Source organism: Copidosoma floridanum, unplaced genomic scaffold (genome assembly GCF_036245765.1).
Source record: "Copidosoma floridanum isolate Cflo_tuat_1 unplaced genomic scaffold, Cflo_Japanese_pri ptg000020l, whole genome shotgun sequence".
NCBI classification, from domain to species: domain Eukaryota; kingdom Metazoa; phylum Arthropoda; class Insecta; order Hymenoptera; family Encyrtidae; genus Copidosoma; species Copidosoma floridanum.
This window is the reverse complement of record NW_028321897.1, coordinates 36779124-36800829: the sequence shown is the minus strand read 5'-3', so window position 1 is coordinate 36800829 and position 21706 is coordinate 36779124. Positions and strand designations below refer to the sequence as shown.

Sequence of the window (21706 nt, the reverse complement as noted above, 5' to 3'; positions counted from 1 at the left end):
AAAAATTCCATTCCGAACTACTCACCTCAAAGTTTAAGTCAAATACGTGTCTAAGGGTTTCGTCCGATCGGCCTTTTTTCTACATAAAGGCAAAATGGTGGTGCTGCTTCTAACGTTGGTAGCCAAGTGGTGTACTCTATGTTGTGGCTTTATTTGGGCTTAAATTAAAGCAAAAATGTTGTCCTAATGATCAAAATAAAAGTCTTTGAATTGTATGCCTCTGATGGAAAGTTATAGCAATTTTATAAAAAATAGTGAATTTTAGCAAAAATCAAATAATTAGCGATACTTACGCTCTAATGGAAATAGTTGAAGCTTTTGAATAGAGGCATTAAACTGAACAAATTTTTTTTAACCGATAGATCTTAATCTCAGATTTTATTTGAGCTCAGTGAGAACACTCGAACTGTCAAAGGAGCTTAGCTTCACGTGTTAAAAAAAGATACAAATTTTAAAAAATCGATGAAAGCTGACTTTTATGAAATTTTGTATAACTTTTGACCAGCAAATTTTGTAGTTGCATCGCTTTAAATGTTTGTTACTAATGTTGTGTACAGTAGAAATACCATGAAAAAATACTTTTTTAACCAACTTCTTTTGTAACAATTTTTCAAGTCCATCTAAGCAAGTAACGGCAGCATTACCCATATAAATTATTCTGTCTTTTTGGGTGGTGCTTACCTTTTATTGATGGTCTTAGGATTGAAACATGGCTTTATCACACTTACTTAGTATTTCCGTGATATTTTCTTACTTTTTATACTCACTATAACTGGCTCCTCGTCAGTAAACCGTAATGCCTAGTATGACATTTAGGATTAAAAGAAACGTTGTTTTTAACTGTGGTGTTATGTATACCCAGTCGTCAGAGCAGTAAAGAAGAGATAATACCTCAAACTATTCGTTCTAGAGTTTATCACACTTACTTAGTATTTCCGTGATATTTTCTTATTTTTTATACTCACTATAACTGGCTCCTCGTCAGTAAACCGTAATGCCTAGTATGACATTTAGGATTAAAAGAAACGTTGTTTTTAACTGTGGTGTTATGTATACCCAGTCGTCAGAGCAGTAAAGAAGAGATAATACCTCAAACTATTTGTTCTAGAGAATACAAGCTTTTAATTTCAAAACAAAGGTATTCTAAAGTGTACTATGATCACACCAAGAAAAGGGCCTAGATGACAATAAGTATTAATAGAACTAGATAACAAGGGTAACAGCTAGACGGAAAAGTCATTTGCTAGTATCCAATCTGCATAAAAAAAACCAAAAATACTTCTAAATAAGCAGCACAATGCTTTAGTAGTATAAGGTTCATTGCACTGGAAGTCAAAGAACAGTGTAAGCTTTTAACACTATAGCAATAATAGCGTAAGATGCTTTGCGTGTACTTTTTTGTGCCATCTTTACCTTGATTTCTGTATCTTGGTCGTATAAATACTGCTCATGAGTCTAATAAGAGTACAGTGTAAAGAAAATCACATGAGCATATGTTTTATTTATGACACAACGTAAAGGTTAAATATAATTTGTATGCAGTCAAATAATTCTTTCATGTAAAGTATAATAAAACATAAATCACGAGCTACTTTTTTCAGTATACTTTTTTTTTAATGACGTTTATCATAGTAAGCAATGGAAAACCACAGAATAGTGTGGGAGGAATGGACATGAAGCAGCACCGGGAACTATTTTGCATGGTCGTGTATCAAGAAGTGTGGTCGCACTACCAGAAAGTTTGAGCAAACAATACATAGAATTATGCTTTTATATATAATGCTATTAAATATATGTGTACAAATATACATATATACATACATATATTTTAATTCACCCACCTGATTTTTAGAATTTTTGGAAATAATATTTAACATTACTATAGCCTTGTTCTTTTGCAATTATCAGGGCTGAGAAGCGTTAAACTATAACTCCAAAAAAAATCAAGATGTGAAAAGCCTTTCATTATTATCATCCAGAAATACGTTGATATGATATGCTTATTTTCATGATTCTCTTATTTTTTGTCTCCACTGGCTAACACTTTCGGATTCTGAAATTAGTGACGAGTAAAATAACCTTAATTTTCTGTTTTCTAAGTACCTTTATGAAATGAAGAAGAAAAACTTTGGAAAAAATTATATTGCGTTTTAGTACAGAGTGAAAGTAATGCACAAATAATATTATTATGCTCAAACATAATCTCAAAAATTATATAAATTACACACAAAATCACTATAAGCAGAATCGGTAGACAAACCAAGCTATTAAATGAGTGACTTTTCAAGCAATTTCAGGCCTATAAGTTATGTGATAAGTCTTCTAGAATTTAATATCAAACTCTTTAGTTGCTATGTGAGCTAAAAAAAATGTGACAGTAGTTGTTTATAAAATTTAATGCAACTTTAATGCTTTATTCACTATAAAGACCGTTTTATTAAAAGTGAAGCATTTTTGTGTTGTGTTGACTGATAATATACCTTTGCAAAACTCCGCACATTCTTAAGTATTTTGTTGAATAATATGCGATTATGCAAAAATAATTTTCTTTTTGGAAACATTTTATGTAATTAGACTGTAAATGCTATATACGATCTCACAATAACCTCAAACTCAATAGCATAAGTTTTTTTTTCATTTGAAGTAGTTTTTTTTATAGTACTTTTGATCATTTTGGTAAGCTTGGGTTCTTTTAAAAGAAAAACGCTTGTTATTTTATAATACTAAAGAAATTGGTTATTAAACATATTCAGCTGACAGTCAATGAAGTCAGTCCTTATGACAACACGAGTACATGTGCATACCTCAAGAGATCAAAAGAGAATGGTGATTCAAGCAGTGCCATGTTACTGTGTGAGAGAGCCATCACAGCTGGCTAACACACTAGTACGTATATACATATTTGCTTTTTAACAACGTTGAGGTATGATGCACAAGTACCTTGCTACAAACACTTGCTCCAGTACTAAGCATCTCATAATCATATTTGTTTTATAGGCTAATTGACATTGTACAGATTTGCGTACTTAATTTATTAGTATGTAAAAAACAGAAATATTAAGAAAAAAACATCCTTCCGGATTCTCAGCCAAACTTTCACTACAGCTCTACTTGTTTTCCAAAATAAACAAATTACATTTTATCCGTTTATGTCCAACTAGCGGCCCCCCTGTCTGGGCTTCTCCGAAGACCTACTTAATAGAATACCGCAGTATGTTAAAACGTAATGTAAAATGTTTTCAGTTAAGAACTCTACATCTATTCCTAACACTTCTTAGGACAAAAAACCTCTTATTAAGATGTTTTTTATTCAAAATCCATGCAGTTTGTTTGGTCAAATAAAAAGCTGTAAGAATTGAAAAAAATAAAATGATTTTAAAAAGTATCGTGTGCTGCTTAAGCCATAAAATAGTAGTTGGTCCTAAGGAGTCATTAGTTTGCACTTCTTTACGTTACAATAAATAAAAAAGGCTATTTGGTAAGACTGTAAAAATTGAAAATTTCCAAAAAAAGTAAGAATCGAAAATTTTTTTTCGATCTTACAACTTTTTAACCACAGCAACAAAGTCTTGGAACTTAATTTTTTTTTCTTTTGTTGCTACAATAAATACAAATGCGTGTTATTGTACTTATTTAAAAAACTAGAGATTTAAGTAATTTCTGTCAGGGTTATAATGAAAATTGTGGAATTCGATAATGGATTTTTTTTTTGTTGATTTTAATGCTGCTGTTTTAATCTCAATAAAATTGTATACATTAAAAGCATTTAAAGTATTTCTTCCACTTCGCCGTCTTGCGACTATAGGCTTGGATGAAACTTTATGAGCCCTGAAGGCTGGTTTTTACTAACTTTGTTAAGTTATCGTATATTTGTTAGCAAGATAAATCGACTTTTGATAGCTTTCGAATAGGCCGATGAGCTTAACTCTCTCTTGACTGAAGTTTCCAACAAACATGTCTGACTAGATACCTTAGTGTTATCTTTTCTAGATTGTTATTTTCACACTAGATTGATTAGGTGTAAAACTACATCTAAAGTATTAGAACTAGCTGTAGAGCTCTCTCCCAACGTCTGCTGATATAATGCCAAGGATTTTGATGTCTTTAGTACCTTTTTCGTTTGCAGAGCACAGGCGTTTTGATGATTTAAGGTGAGGAAAATACTTTGTAATGCTTGCTCGTTAGAAACCGTCTCCTTTGCTCAAGTTTATTTTTTGCTCATAGATATTAGGTTCACCAAACATAGACTTTGGAGGGAATTTGTGACTTCTGGTTGAATGCGTAGAGCCAAGAAGGTAATATGATGTAGGGTCGTCAGTCTTAGGGATTCCCAGCCTTGCGGTGAACAACTTGGCTCGTAACGTCTGCCAGCCAATGACTGACTTGGTTTAATAGTGGCTAGCCTTATAAGGCTTTTTAGTCGATGAATCATTGCTGGAAATGGTAGTTAAAATGTATTTGCTGACGAGATAGTTTAATGATATATGGCTAAAAAAAAAACTCATGAGATTGATTTTTAGTTATGAAACGCAAATACTTATGATGGCCCTGAAAAAGGCTAGTAGTGATGTTTCCAGCAATTTCTTATTATTATACTTGATGATAGAGAGTCAGCTGTAGCTTGACACTCACTTCTTGGAGTCTTTACGTACAAAGACCGTGCTGTTGTACCAGAATCTGCTGTGGTTATTTCAGTTTGGTTAAAATAGTAGCCATGAAATCCTAAATTTCTAGAGCATGTTGTGCTTTTTCTCCTGGGATGTCACCAGAGATATTTACGTCAAGAACACCTTTTATTAATGAACAAATCCTAGCTCTATACTTTGTGCACTACCATTATATAAGTATGGTATTCCGTAATTTATTCGGGGATATTATTACCAAACTTACCTAACTTTATTGCAGGTAGATTCGATTTTACTTCTTCATCACTTCTCAGATTCTATCGAACTAAAGTGAAAAACAAGTGTCTTTTTCAAATACTTTAAGCTTATGTATTGCTTTCTCCTATTAATTTTTCCAAGACAGAAACTATACTTAAACCATGTAGAAGGCGTCAAAAATCAGTATGCCAAATTTTAGCCAGATCAGTTGAATAGATTTTGTGGTTATCCATTACAGCGTTTTTCGCGACTTTGCTTTATATATAAGAAAGATAAACATTCATCTGTGTATTTAAACATTCAGTCTAGTTATCGTTCAACATCATGTAAGTAATTCTTCCACACAATTATATCAAGAGTGGTTTCGTAAAAACGTCAGCCACTTAGTCTCGAGTGGAGATCCATTTTATTACTTATAACCGTCGTTTAATATACCCTCTTTTATAATGTTCTCTCATGTCTGCCATGAGTTAAAATTTAACGCCTACTCTAGATTTTGCGCATACTTAAGCTGCACGATTGATACTCCAAACTGTCATTGCGAAAAAGAAATTATTCAGAGCAATCAACAGCAAATTCTTTAAGGACATCAGTTCTTGACAAGGTTCCCTTATTACAATGTATTCATCCTAACACGTGAAGAGTGAAACATTACTGTATTTGTGAATTCTTCAGACCATGGAGTTCTCATACAGATGTATAACGTGGCCACTGCCCGTCACTAAATTTCGGAGTTGGTGAAACTTGCATCAGAGAAAGCTTTGAGTCCATCATATCTACCCTTGTACTTTAGTCCTCAAGTTTTTGTACCATAAAAATATTCTGGTTACTGCTGGCTGTGATTACTTCATCTACATATAAAACTAATCTAAGAAATTTTTTATTACACCACCAGAAGAAAAGACAGGGCTTCGTCGGATCTTTCTGCAGTTCAATTTGAACTGCTACCTCTTAAAATCGTTTATACCAGCGTTTTTAACTGAGTTTAAGTTTCCAAAAGCGATCGACGAAGCGTACAGTAGTGTGAGTTTCCAGCAAACCATAGGAGTTCTTATCTTTGGATTCCCTGGTAACACGTCAGGACTTGTACTTTTTCTGTCTATATCAGTCAACATTTATTTTTAATACTAATCTGGAGTCAATTAGGTTTAGCATTTTTCTACTAGAATCTCTCGTTGATTTATTTATAATTCTCTAAACGTTGTTTGATTTCATGGAAATCAATTCATTTTTAATAGCTTCAGTTCATTTTTCTCTTCAAAGTTCATATCCTCTTTATAGTTAACTGGATTCTTTAAAATTCCGGTCAACAGGGCATGATAAACTTAATTTTTACTATCACTATCCGGGTTATCATTTAAGTCTAGGTTCTTCTTTCCAAAACAAACTTGCCTGTTGCGCTCTGAGTTCAGTTGTACACCACAAAAACTAGAATCACAGATAGGAATCAACAGAAAAGTTTAATCTTGTCAGAAAAATTATCAGTCTTGTGTTTACAAGGTCTTTCCTTTTTTCTTTTGGTGACTTCTCTCACGGTTCTTGGAAATTTCTTGTCGTTCTACAATTCAGAGAAAAAAATGTCCTAGTTGGTTTCAGTTGAGACGTTTTGCCAATTCAATATGCCATCTTTTCGATATACGTTGCCAAATGTTAGTTTCTCTTCAAAGCGTACATCACGACTTTCATAAAATTTTTCATCCTTAGGTATCATAAGAATGTAACTAGTCATAGTGCAGCCAATGAGCACTATGCGCTGTGTACTGCTGCCAAATTATGGTCCAGTATTTCGTTTGATAATTTTCATATAAGCTAGGCAACTAAAGCATTGAAGTTGATTCATGTCAATTTTTAGGGAGCGTGTGGATCTATTGATAAAAATATCCATGCTGACGCCCCTGTCAAGCGTTGTATTATGTATAGAGCGTTATATATCACATACAATAATATGTGAATATGGCAGCGCTTATTCTTAAGTCCCACATGTTTTGTGGCAACCTGTCTCTATAGGGTTTAGATAAACCCTTCTTACACGGCATTATGTTGACGTGTGTTGGAGTTTGCTAACTAGAGGTCATTTCCAAGTTCAGTTAAAAGCTTTTGTGCGTGGCCTCCAGTATATTCAGTCTCTTGATTAGTTCTTAAGTAACACAATTTGACGTCACATCCAAGTAGATTTCGTCCGCTTCTTACAAACCTCTTCAAATATAGTCCTGTTTTATTTTTATTATTTATTGGGTATAGCATAGGAAGTTATAACAAATTATCTGTGAATACAGAAACAAATCTGTAGCGTTTGAGATACAAAGATGAACTAATGGGCCCCATTGTATCTGAGTGACATATTTGTAGAGACTTTGTCGCTCGTGTTCTTGCAGTCTTGAAAGACAGTCTCTTTATCTTAGAGATCTTCACATGTCAGACAGTTGAAATAAATGCTCTTTAGGTCAACAATTTCAGGCATATTTTTTTAACAATTTTTAAAGTATTCCAAAGTGTGACTTAATCTTGTGTGCCATTGCATAACTTTATCAATATTAAAATTTTCTCGGGCAATAAGTGATAAATTAGTCTTCGGGTTTTGAGACAGAACAACTTTGCTTTTTTTCAGTAAGGTTCTGGCGTTTAATCAAATGTTACAATCTGTAGCAAATTGCAAACTCTTTTCTGAGACGCTATTAACTTTGTTTATAATTCCTGACATTATTTAGATTTATGACTGATAACTTTTACCTACTTCCATACATTTATTCATACTGTTCGTTTTGATGAAAGTATTGCGTGTAGAAAACGATTATTTTTTTAAACTGCAAGTCACCAGATAGGCAGAGGCTGCATCTGTCTTGACGACATTTGCCAAAAGTTCTGTTATCCTACAGGGCTTCATTAAGAAGTGTTTGGCGTTTTTCGAGCGGGACACTTGCGGCAGACCTCCTGGAGAAGGGGAATTCATTATGTAGGGACTAGGTAAGTGACGTACGAGAGAGTTCTTAGAACGAAGTTCTTTCTGTCACGTACTGGGGGGGGGCTGGAATTCTTAAAACAACAGATTAGTTTGAAACAGAAGTGGCTTACTGGAAGTCTTTTCCTGACAATTAATTGTATTTCCTCTCTTTCCTCGTTACCTCCACCATCAGTCCCCTACACACTTCCCCTTACCCCACCCTATATCGTCCAACCGTGCTGCGCTACTTTCCTGCACACCTTAGCCAACCTTTTCCCTTCACACTCCCAAGCGATTAATTTTTAAATGAATTTTAATTTTGTTTTTTTACAATAATTTTTATTTGACTTTAAATTTATTTCTTTTACTGTTAAAAAAAAAAAAATAATAGTAAAAAAAAAATGAAAAAAAATAAAAATCAAAAAACTTTTCAATACAGACATTTGAACCTCTCGACCTCCTGCATACGAATCAAGTGTCTTACCCACTCTGCTACGAGCGCTGCCGACTATTCAATTTTTGTTTCTTGTACTTATCATGTGGTTCGCAACTTATTTCTCATTTTCATATGCATTTTACTGGTAATACATTCAATTAATAATAAATTGTTTATTTGATTATTTTTCAAAACAAAGTTCTTTATGTTGCGTGCTTAGAGGGCTGTAATTTTAAAAGTGACAGATTTTCATCAAATGGAAGTCGCTTACTAGAAGTCTCTTCCTCCTACAAAAAACTTTTTTTCTAAATAATTAATTTAAAAAATAAAAAATTTTATCAAAATGCAATGATAAAGAATTAAAAATAAAAATAAAAAATAAAAGTACAAAATAAAAATAAAAAAATTTAATGAAAAAAAATTTTATAAATAAATCTTAAGTAATAAAAAAAAGGAATGCAAAATTATGTGAAAAATAATAAAAAAATAAAATCAAAAAAGGAAATAAAATCAGAAAAGACGTTAAGGAATGAAAAAAAATGAAAAAAAAAAAAAAATTTAAGAGCAAATTCAATAAAATTACAGGAAATAAAATTTAAAATAATAAAAAAAAACGAAAAGCTTAAAAAAAAAAAATTTGAAGAAAAAAAAATGAAATAAAATATTACAAACAAATGAAATGAAATCAAAAAAGATATGAAAAAATACAATGGCATGAAAAAAAAAAAAAAATGAAATAAGAAAAGGAATTAAAAAAAAAAAAAATGAATTGAAAAACAGAAGAAAAACAAAATGAAATAAATAAAATAAAAAAAAAAGATACAAATTAAAAGAAACAAACCAGGGGGCATAAAGGGGTCATGAGATCTACGGCAAGAGCGAAGTTCTTCAAACATGAGATGAGTATAAAGACAGAAAATTTCTCAGGTAAAAAGGGGGTGCCAGATCCATAGGAAAAACAAAGTTCTATAATAATAAGTACTGCAAGTTTTTGTTTCAGTGAACTACATGAATGCAGTACTTATTTTTATAGAGCTTTGTCCTTCCTATGGATCTGGCGATCCCCTTGTTAGCTGAGAAATTTTGTGTCTTTATACTCATCTCATGTTGAAAGAACGTTGTTCTTGCACGGAGGATTATTGTCCTAAATAATCACTGTTCTCACATGCAAGCACTGAAAACTTCGATGAACAATAAAAGAGCATCGTCAATAAGCATGTATGAACAATAAAGTATGATGTATGACACGTTATTTTTAAGGTACACTGATAACAAAAAATTAAGGTGCGTGTGCACGGTCACTTTGCGTGTAAATATATCGTACATCGAAATTCTCGATGTACGACACAGCGTACACCGAGATTTTCGATGTACGACGCAGGATGCATCCAAAATCTCGGTGAAACTTAAGGTGCCGTGTAGGATATTTATAAGTTGACACATTACAGGTTATGAGGCTCGTATTATATGGTCGTGAGTATCAAACGTTCCTGGTTACACAAACGCATCATTAAAACTTTGTACCTTGCAACTTATTAAAAAGTCAAACCCTTTCTAAAAACTTCCCTTGTATTAATAACTTTATTAACGTATCATTGTATCATGGTATATGGATACAAAATCTCAACTTGGGTGACCGCTTCAACGTACACTGGAAATTTCAGTGAACGCTTCAACGTACACTGGAAATTTCAGTGAATGCAAGAGCGTTCACTGAAAACTTTGGTGTATGTATTGTGACATCGATAGTAGCAGTGTATGCACGCAATATAACCGTTTACATACACCTTAATTTTATGATGCTGCATGCACTTGAAATGTTTGTGTCATACATCGTACATTTTGGTTACAACACATTAATTAACGAGGACGCTATTTTAAGAATCGACTTTTATTTGGACAATAATCCTCCGTGTGCCGTGGATTCTATGATCCATTTACACCCCCTGGTTTGCTTTTTGTGATATAATCTGGGTGGCTGTTTATCGGCTAGAAAAATCCTCGTCACAGTTACTGGCTGACTGGTTGAACTCCATCATTTTGGTTTCTTTTCACTTATTGAAAAATTTAACGGAACTAACTTAAATTAACCGCAAATTGTGTGTAATTTTTTTTTTTTCAAGAACAGTAAGAGATAGAGGAGGTTGCACTTATCCAGTACGTACAAGAACTCTTTTAAACGAAGCTCTGAAGTGAGCCAGTCTTCAAATAGTTCCTACCTTGACCAAAAAGTAACTTTATAATGAAATTCAGTCAAGCTCTTGTCTAAAAGTTCAAATTAAATTTTTTCACAGATGAATTTAAGGAGTTGTACAGGTTAAGCTTGGCACTAGAAATCATAATTCACCGTTTGCCGTAGAAATCACTCTCATGCTCTCACATGCATTCCCTCCCCACCTTTGTGAGATTACACTACCTAACGCAAAAAAAAAGAAAAACAGTTGTGGCATGATGAAGAAAATAAGATTTTCCTTACGTGCTTGGTAAAAGCAAAAACTTACAGGCATCCACTCAGTCTCTCATTTATTGCATTTGGCTGACACTTCCTTCACTCTTGGTTTCCATGAGCACGTTATTTTGTGATTGATCTATCGCTACCTGCGACTTCGCTGGCAGTCAACGGTGAGAGCGTGAGCTTGCCGTTGGGAGCCATGGCAGCGGGTACCTGCTCAAGGTTATTTTCCTTGCTCAACTAGTCTAGATTTTTCCTTTTGCACTGCGCACTTATAGAAATAAAAAATGAGAAAAAACTTCTCGGTAAAGAACAGAGAAACTAAAAAAAACGCTTGTTACGCAGTAGATGCATTGCCAGAGCCTACGTAGCCTTTTTATGATTTTGGGAAGCTTGAAAGCTGAAAAAATTGTTTATTAAAGATATTTAGCCTGCAGTTGATAAAGCTAGTCCTTTTAACAACGCGAGTACATGTGCATACTTCTAGAGATCAAGAGAAAGTGATAGAGCAATCAGCACCACGTTGCTGTGCAAGAGATCTAGTGAAGCTGGCTCACACTCTTACACATATATACTTATTTTCTTATACATTATGTTAATATGTAATGTACAAGTACCTGATATATATATATATATATATATATATATATCCACCTAAACCTGTTTTTTGAGTGAATTTTGTTTTTTCGGGCTATGAGCTGTGGGCGAATGGGGGCTGGACCGACAAAAATGTAAAAAGACTTTTTTCTGACCTCACTTCTAATATACAACCATCTTTGAAGTTATGTACGTTGCCACACGCAGCTCTCTCTTCTCACGTGCGTACCAAAGGACTCGATGGCTCTCTTTTGTTTAACTTCCTTCAGATGTACTTGGGTCTTTTCTTCTCCCTGCACCACAGGCCGTCGGCGCTACACATTTACAGTAACCACTGTTAGTATATACATGTACCTTGACTCGATATATACTGTATTAGTCTCTCCCTACTTTATGCACCACGCACCGTTGCAAAGATTGCCCTGGCTGTGAAACTGGCTATTTGGTCTGTTGCCTGGATACAAAGAAAATATTAAATGTTATGGTTTCCCGTAAAGACAAAATTGGTCATTTTTCTTTAACATTTTTTTAAAAATATGAGAGAAGTACTTCTGTCGAAAACGCAAGTTGATTTAATTTATTTGTTTAATAACTCATGTACAACTGATGTACAATTCATGAACTTTTTTTTTTAAGTTCTTTCTTTTATCTCTGCTTCTATTGCTTGTAGAAAAATTTTATGGCCGTTACTATTACTGTCATTGAGTATTTTACGCAATAAAAACTCTTGAAAATCAGTTATTTATTGTTTTTAATGCGCTTATGGCAACAAAGTGCGAAAAAATATTTCTCATACCAAGAAACTTTTGGTTGGTGTAGAAAGACTACCACATCAATTTGAATATAACCGTAAGAAAACATAGATATAATGTTGCATAGTAAGAAGCTGTTTGTAAAATTACAAAATAATTATTAGTTTTTCGTTAATTAATTTTTTTTGTAAAACGTCCAACTCTGAACCAAATTTATGACTGTGCATGAACCTAATACATACCTTAATCGCTGAATCGTTTGGTCAATTCACTCTTAATAATGTATTAATTTTTTTTTAATAAGTCTTTTTGTTAGTAATCATTATCTATTTTATACATACATTTTATCATAAATTTTGATATCCAACTTAATAAACTTTATATTTTATCATATACATTATGACTGCACATAGCCAAAGTCTACTAAAAAATAAATAGAACTTCTTTTTAATCGAATTCCATAAACTCCTTATGGCTGATTTGTCTTTTGTTGCAAAAGTAATTTATTGACCCCTCTAATAATTTGGTGTGCAGTTAGTCTTATGGCATTATGTCATGCAACAAAAATTGAACGAATTCTACACACCACTTCCTTATAAATTCTATTTTTATGAGACTTATCCAAAAGGTAACATGTTGAATTTCATTTTTTAACATTTAATATGTGAATAACACAGTGTTGTTAAATGGCTTAAAATTTTACAAGTGGCTATTTTAAATTATTACGAACATTCTGTTAAAATTTTAGAAAGATCTGACAGAAAACACTTTGTATCATAAAGGTCCTAATCTAATAATTACTTAAGTGAGTGAAAAAAGGATGTTAGTAATAAAAAATGTTTAATTTATCATGTTTTGCAGAATTCTATTTTCAATTGGGTACGAGACCATAGAGTACATCATAAATATTCTGAAACAGATGCGGATCCTCATAATAGCAAAAGGGGCTTTTTCTTTTCTCATGTTGGCTGGCTCATGTTACGCAAACATCCTGAGGTACTAAAAAAGGGTCGTCAAATTGATATGACTGATATTCTCAACGACTCTGTGGTTCAGTTTGGTGAAAAGTAAGTTGCATTTATAACATATTTGTAAAAACAACAAGTTAAAGTACACGAAATATACATAAGTATACTGGCACCTTGTTCGTATAAGTTATTAATGATAACACATTTTCTAGAGATACTCTATCAAACTATTAAACTAATTTTAAATAAAGTTACTATTTAACAATCGATAAGTCATAAAATTTCATATTTTTTTTTTCATCTGTGCAACATTGGTTGTGTCTTACATCAGAGAAAAATGGTAACAGTAGCTATTAAATTCACAGTAAGTTTGTCTTTGCTACATTTTCTACTTTTATTTTCATTGACATGCATACCTTCTTGATGTGACCTCAATCTTATACAATATTGTAACATGAAAAATCTAACGCCCCACTTTGCTTTACCATCAAACTACTTAGTGAATAATAGTTAATCAAATTGAATACATTCTTTCTTGTAAGCTTACGTGTACGACTTATGGTACATTGTAAGCTTATACAACTTAAATTGTTATTATTACTACGATTTTTTTTATATATAAGTCTTGTAAATGTATATGTGATACTATAAGCTCGTTCTTCTTGTAACTCGTAACAAGGCCTTTTAAGACCAGTAGAAGGGAAGAGGCTTTCGAAGAGTACATGACGACCCTAAAAGAAAATACAAGCGTAACTTTGCCTTATAAGAGAGATATCTTAAATAAAGGTCTCTTAAGTAATAAGTGTTAATTATTTTTACATCGTACCAATCTTTCTCACACGTAACAGTTTTGGTACTACGTGTGAAGTGAGGTAAGAGTCAAAACTGTTTTGTCGTGTTTTTCTTGTTTTGAAAAATCAAAACTCCACTGATAACCACACATAAGGCAGTGCCATGAGAAGATGACGATTAAGAATCGAAAAGCCAAGGATCTAATGAAAAGACGACAGCGCTGGTCGTAGTGTACCAGCAGTGGTGAGAACAGCTCAAAAGCCAACTGGACCAGGATACAAAGTATAAGATAGTTCATTATTAAGACGGACAAATGGCGAGCGCTGAAAAGAAATGGTGTCAAACATTGTACTCCTGCTGATCTGCATATTAGCTAGCACGTAAGTACCCATGTTGTAAAATAATTTTTTTACTTTACTCTCAAGGTTATAAAGGAGAGACTCTCAGTTGGTGAAAATAAAGTTGATGGAATTTCTTATTTATTTATTTTTTTGTGATTTTCCTTTTTTTTAAGGATTTTACTTAAAAACCAAAACAAAAATTGTGTGCGTAAAACACAATTACATACGCATTTATTCAAAAAGAATTTTTTTTTCCGGAAATCACTCAAGTGATAAAAAAATTTGAAAGCCAATAAAAAAATTAGTAAGTCACAACGCAAGATTTGAACAAGCTGGACAAAAATAGGAAGCTGCCAAAACGTGAGGAGAAAGAGAATGGGGTTTCTATGAACAGAATAACATAAATCAGGGTGGTCACAACAAGCAAGTAAACTGTCTACACTCTATTCTCTTGCAGCTAATACAACTAGGTGAAACAGATAAAATATCAGGACAAAGGCTTAACATCTAGCTTAGCAGGTGCTCATAAAGGGACTGGATGCGTTATGTCTCCAAGTGAAATTATTCTACGTGGCCATACTTAACAGAATCGGAGAGTTTTTAAATAAAAGCTGGATGTATCGTGCGAGCACAATAGTTACATTAAAAAAAATCTATACTGCGGGCATAGCAGACATTCGAAATGGCAGGGAAAAAATGAAGAAAAATTGGGCTAAGATACAAGATATATTTACAAGAAAAGAACTCAAAGGTAGCAAATGCTAAAATGAGAGGCAGAACCAAGTGAATGCACCAAATAAGACACGTTACGTAGACTAAAGCAATTAAATAAAAAAAGAAACAGCATAAAAAAAGAAACAGACAATCCACCAAGCAACGTATCGACAATTTCAGAAGACCACAACTCTAAAAAACAAAAATAAGAAGAAGGTAGGAAGAAATAGAAAATAAAGATATGACTCGACAGAAAAAACAAGGCAAAATTAGAGAACGGCGGAAATATCGGCAGCTTAGGCAAATGGAATGGGTCCTCAACGAATACCAGGTAATGCAGATAGTTTTGGGTGGCCTTCTTTACAAGCTTAACATAAAGAATAAAGAGGCATGAGGAGCACAGCTGTGAAGAATGATAAAAGATGTTACCTAGAGGGCAAAGTTAAAAAAATAATTTAAGAACTAAAGTAGATAAGAAAGTCAGCATTTGAGGCAGTGGCTGGTACCATGTTTAGAGTTTTTTTTACTTAAACTGAATCGATACCACACAAGCAAGGGCATGAGGACAAAAGATTTTTAAACTCACGGACAAAAACACAAGAACTTAGCACTATAAACAACTTACAAACGTTACAGAGATATAGCCTAACTAAAGATAATTAACCAACAAAATGAGAAATTAGTAGAGAACTACAAAAAAGGGGTTTACCATCTGTACAATAGACTAACAATGCTGCACGACTTCAACTCAAGCCTTCTGCCAGTTAAGAAACAAGTTTTTAAACAAGCGTAAAAGCGAAAACGCTTCATCAATTCACGTATATCCTGTACCAAACATGGGTATCCTGTATCCAGGTGCCAAATTACAAGTTTAAGCCCAAGGACTCTTTGTGGAGCAATAATAAAAGCACTGAAAACTGAAAGCAACCTTTGTTTACGGTTTGCAATACCAGTAAGTATAAATACCCTCACTATATATCATAACACAATGAAGTCACTAGGGAGATACAAGGAGCAGTAGTAGAAAATTAAATTTGCTGTGTATACTGCAACAGCTGAATACTCTTTTTCAAGAGCAAATTGTACTGAATAAGAAGGGTAAGTAAAGAGTTTCATAGTTCCCATTGCAAAATCGTTTTTTTTGTAGAAAATAGGATAAGTATATCATATTTATATAAAAAACAGTTCTTTTACGGTCCAATGCTTGAATTATCATTAATTTTAGAAGAAAATTAGTTTCCCTTGATTTTCTCAGTTCATCTCTCATGTCACTTATACTTTTTTTCGTGGGATGGCAGAGAAGTGATAATTATTACTTTAACTACTGTGATAACTTGCATAATAAGAACAGCAGGGGTACATAGAACCACCATAAAAATGACAAAAAATACAGATAGCAGGAACAGCTGTAATCAGGATCTTATTAAGCATGGGCTGCTACAGCATAGGGGTCAACCACAATGGCAAAACGATGTATACGGATCTGTCAACAGAAGCTATGCATCCACGGCGTTAAACTCGTAGGATATTTGGCATAGTCTCTAAGCATCGAATATGAATTGGAGAGAGAGAGAGAGAGAGACACAGAGAAGCGTGTTTTGTAAGGAAGAATGAGCGAGAAAGGGGCCGCAGATGACGGGGAAAGAAACAGTAAAAGTAGAAATGAACCACAACAATCTGAGTACGTACGCACTGCAGTTCAGAATAAAACGTATAACAAAAAAGAATATAGACACAGCATAACGAAAAACTCATAAGAAAAACAGAACAGCCTGCAAAAAGAGTGATCAGACAAAGATGCTGGACCCACATGTAGAGAATGACAAACCCAAGCTTTCAGAGTATAACAAAGAAATTGTAAAGCTTCCCAATTAACTATTAAAATTCTTAAAATAGGGTATATGCTACGATTGATCTAGTTATGAAGCTAACAATTGAATAATGGAAACACGACTTTTTACGCAGATACAAAAACATGGATTTTGGTTGTAAAGGGAAATTTTCTTACCACTGACATACTTATGGATATTAGGTTTTGAGTAGCTATTTTTTGCATGACTCATGGAGTGCACAAAACATTATACATAGTGCGAGCTTAACTAAATAGTTTGAAGTACCCTTTACGTGTTGTCCTCCATGACTTCACAATGGATGTAAAAGAAATCATGTGAAGAGAAATATTGAAGCGGTACCAGGGACAGAGAAGCGCTGCTAACGGTGCGATTACATCAGATGATTTAGAAATATCGTTAAAGAAGCAAGAGTGTTTTATAATACCTTAAAAATCTAAAAAAATATTTCACGCCCGAATAAAAAAAAGTATAATTAATTTAAAAAATGGGTAAATATTCTTTCAAGAGATGAAAGAAGAAATATTATTTGGAAACTTTGTAGCTAGAAATAATAAGTGATCGCATAGCATGTATTCCTGTTCTAGAAGTGGAGCTGCTAGAATACAAAGAAATTTATCAAAATACTCAGAGAAGGTTAAAGAGGACAAAGTAAAAAGCTTAGGAAAGACAGAGGTAAGGCTTATTAAAAAGAAATAAATGATGACAAAAAAACCTACAAGGTTTCATAATAGATGGAGAGATACTAAGAAAACAAAAATGGGTAGATGAGATTTTGCAAATCCTAGATTCAGCTAAATATAACCATAAAGAAAAATAGCACGTTAAAAGATTCATTAAATCAAATTTATGTGTATTCAGCCTTGACGGGAGATCCCTTAGCGTCACACACTAGTTCAAACATTGACGTATAATAATGTCAGATAGACTTATAATGCTTAATAGATACGGATATCTACTGATATTAACGTAATAAATAGAAATCGGAATAAAGAAGATGCTCGAAGTAAAGATGATTAAAATTCTTACGTCACCATGTAGCTCAATCATATAGATAGTAGTAAAAGAGGTTGAAAATAGTAATAGATTTTGTACAGAGTATACAGTAACTGCTACACAAAGTTACTACAATGAGTTCATGTTATCTGATGACATTTAAGAGTAACATCTGAAAGAACTTAGTGGTGGCACATGATATCACAGTGATAGACCTCAAAACAAACTTCTTTTAAGCTAGAGATACACGAAAATAATGCACATAAAACAGCATTCTTCGGGCATGGTGGGCATTATTAGTACACAAGAATAAAAATAGAGTGTGAGGATTTGCCAAACACATTTGCAAGAGCAGTTGCACTGGCACTGGCATGGTTAAAAGGTTATAAAATAAAAATGTATCTTGACGACATAATGTTCTCACCTTCGACCATCAGAAATACGGATGATTTATACAAGTATTAAAATGGCTAGCTGCTACGAATCTCACAATGAAAGCTAAAAATGGTAAATTTTTGATAAAAGAAGTGAAAGTGCTGGATCACATTGTAGAAAATGGTGTGATAATAATTAACCCAAGGAAACTCAAAGCAGCTGAAAGACTCCCTCGACTGACAAACGTAAAGAAAGAAGAACAGATTCTAAGATTTATTGGCTACTTCATAGGGTACATTAAAATTGACACGCGAATCGTTCATTCTATTTTAGGACTTTTCAAGAAAGACAACTCATTTAAATACGGCAACCAAGAGAAGCAAGTGTTTAAAACCTTTGTGGACACACTCTGCAGTGGACCCATACTTATTGCCCTTAATTTGGAAAAAACCTTTCATTGTGATAACAGATACATTGGATTGTGCACTCGGTGTAATTCTCAGACAAAGTGAGATAAAAAACGACAGGCCATGTAAATATGCATCCTCTTTTTTAAAAAAAGCAAACTTTGTTATCCTACGTCTGATAAGGAGCTACCAGTCATTGTACTTGCTTTAGAGCAATTTAGACCTTAATAATATGAAAAAAAGTTTATAGTGATTATGGATTATGAGTTCTTGAAATATTTCCACTCATTAAGAAAACCAAACATCTGGCTTAATAGACTTAAAGCGGAACTTTGAGGTTATGAATTTAAAGTGGGGCATAACAAACAGGCCACCTATCACACTTTCACGAAACTTGATAATATACGACGGCGAAAAAAACCAAAATGACGGACCGTGGGCTAGAGTTTTTAAAGTTCAAGCATCAAAGGAAGAAAAAATACAACAAAAACTGAAAGAGATAAGAATTAAGTGTACAAGCCCTGATGGATCTGATGACGATAAGCAAAGAAAGAAAAATAAGTAAGAGATAACTATGACAGTATGCATAGTTACGTAGCGTGAAGGGGGATACCATTTTAATGCCAGAGGAGCCAGATCAGTAAAACTCACAGAATTGGCAAGTGCTAAGAGATGAGAATGGCATAGCAATGTTACATCCAAACTCCTATGAGTGAAGGGTGAAGCTCGTAGATTTGTTCTACAAACAAATAAATTAAATTTTTGTTCATTAGAGACCAGCCTTCTGCCCAACGACCTTATTTGCTTTAACTTACAGTATACTTTTTATTTTAAATTGTTAACTCAGCGTTGTAGTGTTAGATTTCGCTAAATGATATGTACGAAAAGGTGTTAGTAAATCGTATGCGAGCTGGCATTGACCAACTGCTTAAATTTATATTTTATGTAATGTAGTAGTAGCACATCTTATTCCTCTTTTTATCTTACGTCCTTGTAAAGGTTTTGGTCATATGTTGTTTATTTAATTTTTTCTAAACATTAAATTTATCAATCAATTAAGAAATATGTTTTTAACAATGAGAGTTATGAATCTTAAAATATTTTATGTAACTTAGTAATTGGGATATTTTTAAATTAAAAAAGTTAACCTAATTGAGAACCAAGTTATGTCTTATCTGATGATTAAATAAACTTAGAAAAGCCGAATATAGTTAATTTTACAAATAGTATAAATTATAAAGTTTCAGATTCTCATTTGCAATGTTCATAAAATTTATAGTTTTCTTTACTCAATTTACTTTAATAATCGTTGGTTAGTCACTCACGGCTTGTGCGTACGCAGTCACAAGATCTTCAAGGTTGTCTGCAACGATGATCCTAATCCTACATGAGAGTCCTCATAGCGATGAAACTAATTAGGCTACTGCTTTCAACATCAGAACTCAAGTTAAAGATCCCTTTTTTCTTGTTTCTTCTTGATTAACTTTCAAGGCGAGTCTACAGTGACCTGGTTTTCTCGAGCTTTTCTCACACAGCTTAGTCAACGAACTAAGTCTTACATTCGCTTGAAAGACGCAACAGAACTCACTCTCTAACCTTTATATTTACTTGGGAGCACTTGATAAAAGAGAAAAGGCAAAAATTTTTATGTGCAAGAAGTTTTTATACTCATGCGTTGAAGGAGAACGCGTCAAGTTGGGGATCCAAATGCAATAATAATGCAGTAATGGATGATAAAAACTGCTGATTTTTCGAATTTTACATGAAGTACAAGTTGCTGTCGAGATTGTTTATGATATTTTTTTGTGGATATACACAGTAAAGAATATTAAAATTATTGATTATTCACAGTCTTAGATGTACCACTATGAATTGATGTTGTAATATGAGCATTTTATAAGATTGCTAAAGGTTGCACGCGTGCTTCGAGTTGTGCGACGGTAGCTTGTTTCAAAAGAAGTAAGTTACATGTCACACGATTGTAGAGCAAACGTACCGCTCGATGTCTCGAAATCGTTTGAGCTTTGGCTTTTTATAATTTAAAAACGAAACTCTGTCCTTTGAAGTAATAAGCATTAAGTATATGACATGGGATGTCACAGCAGTATGAACCTTCACTAAAAAAGAAAAGCACATTTCACAAAAGCCAACAGACAAAAAGTTCTGCTACTAAAAAAAAGAAGATTCAGAAGGAAGATTAAAAAGACTCGTGCACCCATATCACTAAAGAGATGAGTAAAACTACGGAAAGTACGCAGGCCAATACATGATACTCTACGTAGATGAATACTGCATTTTTCAGTTACACCACAACTAATCGAACCATCAAAAGAATATGATAAAAGCAAACTGTGACTAACCACAAAAAGCAACTACAGAGACTCCTTTATAAATTCTCACCAAAAACCAGGACACTGTCGAGGAACACAAAAAAAATTTTAAACTGGTCACTCACTCTTTAATAGATATGGAAGAAAAAAAGAAGTTAAATATACATGGTCTATTAAAAGGAAGATCCAATAAGCTTCTGGCCTAGGTTATAATCGATGTTCAAGAATAAAATATCAAGGATAAGCCAACGATAAGCCGTAGTGTAAAAATTATACAAGATCATTAACAACCTAGCTAAGTACTTAGACAATTTAATATTAATGACAGTGACAAGAGCTGTACTCAACACAAAGGCAAGAGAAGTGCTGCAAAAAAAAAAAATTTATCCACTTACATAAGCAATGCAGAAAAAAGTATAGAAAGAGCTAAAGTGACAAATGCAAAATAAGTAACGGTTATGCATACGTACGTAAAAAAGCATTTTTTAAAAACAGCGCTTGAATCTTATAATAAAAAGTGTATTTAGGCTTCTAGAGAGAAGATCGAATAAAATAAAATAAAAAGAATTGGAACATTCTAGAAAACTAACAACCCTTAAACTAACTTAGTGAGAATAATTTGTCGATATCCTTCAGGAAATATTCAAAAATAATAGACTAGCAGCTGTACTTTACACAAACATTCTCATAATCTTATTCATAGATTGAAAGTTAAAAACCATTAAAGACGTCCACGAGGTGGCAATAAACAAGACATGTATTAGAATTACAATATTTACTACAAGAGAAACATGCACCCAGATGTAATGCCAGTCCTTCTTAGATGTACATCATGCTAAACGAAAATACTCTTTCGAATTAAAATAAAGTCA

General features: G+C 33.2%; 1 protein-coding gene across 1 annotated transcript in view; it reads left to right on the top strand.

Annotated features, from left to right (window-relative positions):
* LOC106641747 (acyl-CoA Delta-9 desaturase-like) overlaps window positions 1–21706 on the top strand; it is a 387601-nt gene that overhangs the window by 219127 nt on the left and 146768 nt on the right. The window contains exon 3 of the mRNA XM_014356261.2: window positions 12923–13128. Within this exon, the coding sequence (XP_014211747.2) occupies window positions 12923–13128 (206 nt within the window). The remainder of the gene's footprint in view (window positions 1–12922; window positions 13129–21706) is intronic.